Source organism: Callorhinchus milii, unplaced genomic scaffold, assembly GCF_018977255.1.
Source record: "Callorhinchus milii isolate IMCB2004 unplaced genomic scaffold, IMCB_Cmil_1.0 Scaffold15, whole genome shotgun sequence".
NCBI classification, from domain to species: Eukaryota; Metazoa; Chordata; class Chondrichthyes; order Chimaeriformes; family Callorhinchidae; genus Callorhinchus; species Callorhinchus milii.
This window is the reverse complement of record NW_024704756.1, coordinates 13,573,407-13,579,406: the sequence shown is the minus strand read 5'-3', so window position 1 is coordinate 13,579,406 and position 6,000 is coordinate 13,573,407. Positions and strand designations below refer to the sequence as shown.

Genomic DNA, 6,000 nt, shown 5'->3' with positions numbered 1-6,000 from the left:
AAGTCTAAGTTGTGATGTTAGATGCCTTGGTTTGAGTTTAGTCTTTTTTTGTTCAGGTTCTGACAAAGTGCAGAACTGAAGAGTTTTACGCGAGTTTACAAACCGCCTTGTAGAAAGTTCCAATACGGTCTCCTCCAGCTGGAGAAAAGACACTCTCAGATAATGCATCTGACAGGTGCATCTATCTCCACAGGCTGCAAATTAAGGTGGTGAGGATTTGCAGCCTTCCCACTCCTGAATGCTGATCCAGCTTTTCAAGTGAAAGTTAAAGACTTGTTATCGTGGAGACCTTTGCAGAGCAGATGCATTCTAAATACATTCCTGGTGGGAGTATTCTACATTGAAAGTGTTTCCTCCCCCCATTTTGATGGGCTATGTTAACAGCTTCAAATGAAATGGATATTGCACTAATTGCGGTCCGTACTGTATTGCACATGGTGTTAAATTATTCTGAGAGATGCATAGTCCTCTGTAATTAAGCAGAGCCAGACAAGCCAAAAGGACTGCCAAGTCTGCAGCATAGAACATGTGTGCGTGTGTTGGGTTTGTTTATTTTACTCCCTGATTTTCTCCCATTCCTGCCTCTGCTGAAGGCACTGATTCCTTCTAACAGGATCCAGTTCCACAGACTCTGCTCACCCTCCGAGACTTGGCCCAAGTGGTGACTCTTTACATACACTTGAGTCTTGGCAGTGAGTGTTGGCAGGCCATTCGAGTGGAGTCAGCAAGGGGGTGTGGGAGGTGATCACAGCCCATCCAGATCCTATTCCCACCTGACCTCAGCACGCATTATCTCAGCAGGGACAGCCGGATAGGTACACATCGGAATTGGTGTGTGAGATTATTACTGCCAATCGACCAACAATCTACTGCTAAGTTTTCTTATGTTCTGAGTGGTACTTCGGCACCCGTGTGCATGCGACCACCAGGAAGGTGGAAAGCGAACCAGATGGACCTTGGTCCTTATTCGTCCGGCATTTCTTATGCTCTTAAGCAAACAAAGGGCCGTATGCGTGCGTGCGTGCGTGCGTGGAGTAAGGAAACTTGCCTAAGGTTTTCGCCCCGCCGGGAATCGAACCCGGGGTCCTCCGGCTCGCGAGGGCGATGGGCGCAACGCTACAGGGAACGTCCCCCCCCCCCCACCACCTACCGGATTAGCCATAAAAATTAGCATTCGCAAACACAGCGCCTTTCACTGGCGATGGACTACGAGGCCCAGAACGCTTGTGATAAGTGCCCTTGCCCACTGAGCAGAGCACATGCCCCTTTTTCGCCATCTCCCTCTGTCTGTCTGTCTGTCTTGTCTTGTCTTGTCTGGTCTGTCTGTCTGTGTGTGTGTGTGACTGAGTGCTATAGCAGTCCTGCCTCCTCCCCTGACGCTAAGCAGTGAGCAGCCCTATCAGACTGAGCTGAGGGTTGGCCAACCCCAACCCCAACCCTCCCCCCCCCCCCCCACCCCGTTTGCCCAGGAAGCTGTGTGTGTGCGCTGATGTTAATGTACTCGGCGGATCCAGACACAAAATTATCAGCAGCTGTTCGCTCGCGTAACAAACCGTAGAATGAACTTGCCCGAGAGTTGAAGGGGTGGTGGTTGTGGTGGGGAGAGAGAGAGAGAGAGAGGGAGAGAGAGAGAGGGAGAAGCCTGTGTTCCGTTACTCTTCCCCCGTAACAAAGTGGATTTTAAGCTATTTGCTGAACCCTACAACAAGATGCTGCTGGTCTCGCAGCGAGTGGAAGCACCTCGCATGGAGCCGCATCTATCGGTGTGTAGAATATTATCTTTTTATTCATTCTGTCTCTCTCTCTCTCTCTCTCTCTCTCTCACTCTCTGTCTCTCTCTCCTCCACCACCACCTTCCTTCCCTTCTTCTCTCCCTCTCTCCCTCCCTCTTCCCTCTCTCTCTCTCTCTCTCTCTCTCTCTCTCATCACCACACTTGTTTCAGTCCTTCTGCATTGTATTTTCTAAGTGAGAGTGGGTTTCAACGCATCGGTGGGTTAAAGATAGATGGATGGATAGATGGATCGAAGCACAGGCAGATAGAGTGAGTGAGTGAGTGAGTGAGAGAGAGAGAGAGAAAGAGAGAGGATAAAAAAAAACGTGTGATCGTGGTTTGCAGTGTCTTTTTCACTGAAACATCCTCGCCCCGTGTTAAGGGGTAACATAGGCTTTCGAAAGCGCTGTTGCGGCGCTGTCCTTCCGAGAACAGTCCCTCTGTACTCTGTTGTGTCGCGAATAAGGTTGAAATTGAAAAACCCGGGGGGTGGGGGGTTGGTGGTGGGGGGTCTCTCCCTCCAGATAACCGTGGAATATAAGGGAAGTGTTTATCTCGCTCGTGTCTTGTCTCCCCCCCACCCCCCCCCCCACCCCCCCCACCGTGTGTCTGTCTACTGTTGAGCAACTCCACTCGGCTGTTTTTACTGTTTTTTTTTAAACTCTGAAATTAAAAAGAATCGGTGAAATTTCAGGAGGTCGTGTCGGGCTGTTGCCTGACACTCGCCCCCGGTGACATGTACACATGTTGGCGAAAGTATATGTTGAGAAGGTTTCCTGTATTTGCCCCATTGCGGATCACAACCCCCGCGACACCTCCGTCTCGCACCTCTCACCGCACTTTAAACCCCGATCAGCAATACATTTGTTTGCAGTTTCCCGACCTCGAGTGTAAGGCAGTGGCGGAAAAAAAAAAGGGGGGAGAAGAAAACCCACTCTGATTTATCTGAGCATTAGTCGTGACTGCACAAGGGGTTAAGACGATGTTTTTTTTAAAAAAAATACACGTATATACCGTAATTTTAAACAGTTGGTCAACTATCTTCTTCAAACACTGCTCTCTCTCTCTGTGTGTGTGTGTGTATATATATATAAAGAGAAATATATATATTTCCTCCCTCCTCCCCATCCTCTTTCGTGATGGGTAAGTGGTGTTTTGTGATGCTGTCTGTATCCTCTGGACGTGTGGGAAAAGAAATGCGCGTTTAGTTTGGATTCGGGATGAGTTTTAAGGAGCTGCTCCCGGGATATGTGCACAATCCTCTCTTTGTCTGTGGTTATCAGTGGGGTGTCATCTGAGCACTTGTCTGAGACGGAGAAGCTACTAACAGACACACACACACACACACACTCCTTACCTGGGAGAGCCCTTCACAACGCCGCGCGTTTAAATGCCTTTTAAAAACAAGGTGACGTTTTTTTTTGTTTCATTTCAAACGTCCTGGTTCAGACGTGGGCAGGAATGTGTCTGTTATCAGATGGGGATATAGCATGTATTTGTCTTGGGTGTGTGTGTGTTTTGGAGGGGTGGGGTGGGGGGGGGGGGGGGGGGGGTTGGGGGCTGTGCTTGGATTACATGCGATTTGATTTGCTTTCAGGGCAAGGTTTTTTTCTTTTTAAAAAAAAATGAGATTAAAATGAATCACGTCCTTTTGTTGTAAAGTTAGACAGTGGACCGATCGACCGATCGGGAGAAACCTATTATCTGTTTTTTTTTCATTCCTTAATTTTTAATTTTTTTTAAAAAAACAACAACCCCAGAACAGCCACTCACTCACCTCCACACACCCGAAATAATTGCAGGACAGATGTTTGATCAATAACGCCGCCTTACACGTTTAACTCACCTTCCTCCCAGGGTCGTGTGTTTTTAAAAAATATATATATAATAATAATAATAATCACAACTTTTGACTTTTGATGTGTTGTGTTTCTTTTCTAAACAAACAAGAAAAAAGAAAAAAGACAGGAAAGGGGGGGGAACCCTAATTTCATTTTTTTGGGGTGGGGACAACGTAGGAGGAAAACATCTTCAGAAACTTGTGGATATATATATATATACATATATATATGTATAGAGAGAGAGAGGATAAGAATTTTCTCGGTGAAAGAAGACCAGTTCACCATCCCTGACAGTTTAATGCTCACGTCGCGTTCTCCCCCCAAAACTACACGTAATATAGACTTGTGTCCCGAGAAATCAATTCCTGTAATTTTTTTTAAAAAAAAACAGAAAAATTGCGATGGAGAGAAGTTGCGAGTGAGTGAGTGAGTGAGAGTGAGAGAGAGAGAGAGAGAGAGAGAAAGAAACGCCACGTAAATTCTCGGTTTGGTATCATCTGGAGCAGCAGCTCTGGGGGTTCGGGGGCGGTGAGCTTTCATCGTGTCAATGTGGGGGCAAAGTTTATGGCAATTCATTTCTAAATAGAAATGACACGAATACTGAGTCACGCATTGGAAGTTGAAGAGGAACTGGTTTCCGACTGATGATGATCATCACTTTTACTTATTCACTGAGAGAGCCCATGTGTCGCTGGAAGCTCTCAGCTCAGCTCCAGTGTTTCCGTCCGTGAGACACAGCCTCTGAAACGCGCGTCAGAGACTTAACTATCACTATCGCCGCTTTACAGCCCGTGGGAAAAACACGCGGAATGGGATCGCAGGCAGACAGGAACCCCGAGTCAGTGCTGGTCCAGAAAGGGGGTGGGGAGAGAGAGAGAGAGGGGGGTGGGTGGTGGGGAGAGAGAGAGGGTGGGTGGTGGGGAGAGAGAGAGAGAGAGACAGAGAGAGGGGTGGGTGGGTGGGTGGTGGGGAGAGAGAGAGAGGGGGGTGGTGGGGAGAGAGAGAGAGAGAGGGGCGGTGGGGAGAGAGAGAGAGAGGGTGGGTGGGCGGTGGGGAGAGAGGGGGGTGGGTGGTGGGGAGAGAGAGAGAGGGGTGGGTGGTGGGGAGAGAGAGAGAGAGAGGGATGGGGAGAGAGAGAGGGGTGGGTGGGTGGTGGGGAGAGAGAGAGGGGTGGGTGGGTGGTGGGGAGAGAGAGAGGGGTGGGTGGGGAGAGAGAGAGAGAGAGGGTGGGTGGGTGGGGGGAGAGAGAGAGGGGTGGGTTGGGGAGAGAGAGAGAGAGGGGTGGGTGGTGGGGAGAGAGAGGGGTGGGTGGGTGGTGGGGAGAGAGAGAGAGAGAGGGGTGGGTGGTGGGGAGAGAGGGGGGTGGGTGGGTGGTTGTTAGCGAGAAAAATCCACGCTCATGGTGTCGCCCTGTTATTACCCAACTGAGATTTTGGTGTTTTTTTTAAAAAAAGAAACGCTGTCACAGACCTCATCTCAAGTCGGGAGTTTTCACCCAAAAAAATTGCCCCAGTTTTCGTCTCTGTAAATTAGTCGACTCTTACTTTTTTTTTGGCAGAGGAGGGGGGGAGAGGGGGGAAACACACACACACACACACACACACACACACACACATGCGAGATGTTATTACAATGATCCGTCCGTAGGGGCTGATTGATTTATGTTTAATCCGTCCGAAGACGCGCGGGGGCGCGCACACACACACACACAACACACACACACACACACACACAGACAACACACACACACACACACACAGACAACACACACACACACACAGAGTGAGACAACACACACACACACACACAGAGTGAGACAACACACACACACACACACAGAGTGAGACAACACACACACACACACAGTGAGACAACACACACACACACAGAGTGAGACAACACACAGACACAGAGTGAGACAACACACACACACACAGTGAGACAACACACACACACAGAGTGAGACAACACACACACACAGAGTGAGACAACACACAGACACAGAGTGAGACAACACACACACACAGAGTGAGACAACACACACACACAGAGTGAGACAACACACACACAGAGTGAGACAACACACACACACAGAGTGAGACAACACACACACACACAGTGAGACAACACACACACACAGAGTGAGACAACACACACACACAGAGTGAGACAACACACACACACAGAGTGAGACAACACACACACAGAGTGAGACAACACACACACACAGAGTGAGACAACACACACACACAGAGTGATACAACACACACACACAAACACACACACAGAGTGAGACCACACACACACACCACAGAGTGAGACAACACACACACAGAGCGAGAGAGAGAGAGAGAGGACACACACACACACACACACACACACACAGA

General features: G+C 49.0%; 1 protein-coding gene across 1 annotated transcript in view; it reads left to right on the top strand.

Annotated features, from left to right (window-relative positions):
* The first annotated feature begins 1,469 nt into the window (after positions 1-1,469).
* The window catches only part of LOC103179457 (mastermind-like protein 2), a 71,274-nt gene continuing 66,743 nt past the window's right edge, over positions 1,470-6,000 (top strand). The window contains exon 1 of the mRNA XM_042340620.1: positions 1,470-1,763. Coding sequence (XP_042196554.1) covers positions 1,710-1,763 — 54 coding nt within the window. The 5' untranslated portion in view covers positions 1,470-1,709. The remainder of the gene's footprint in view (positions 1,764-6,000) is intronic.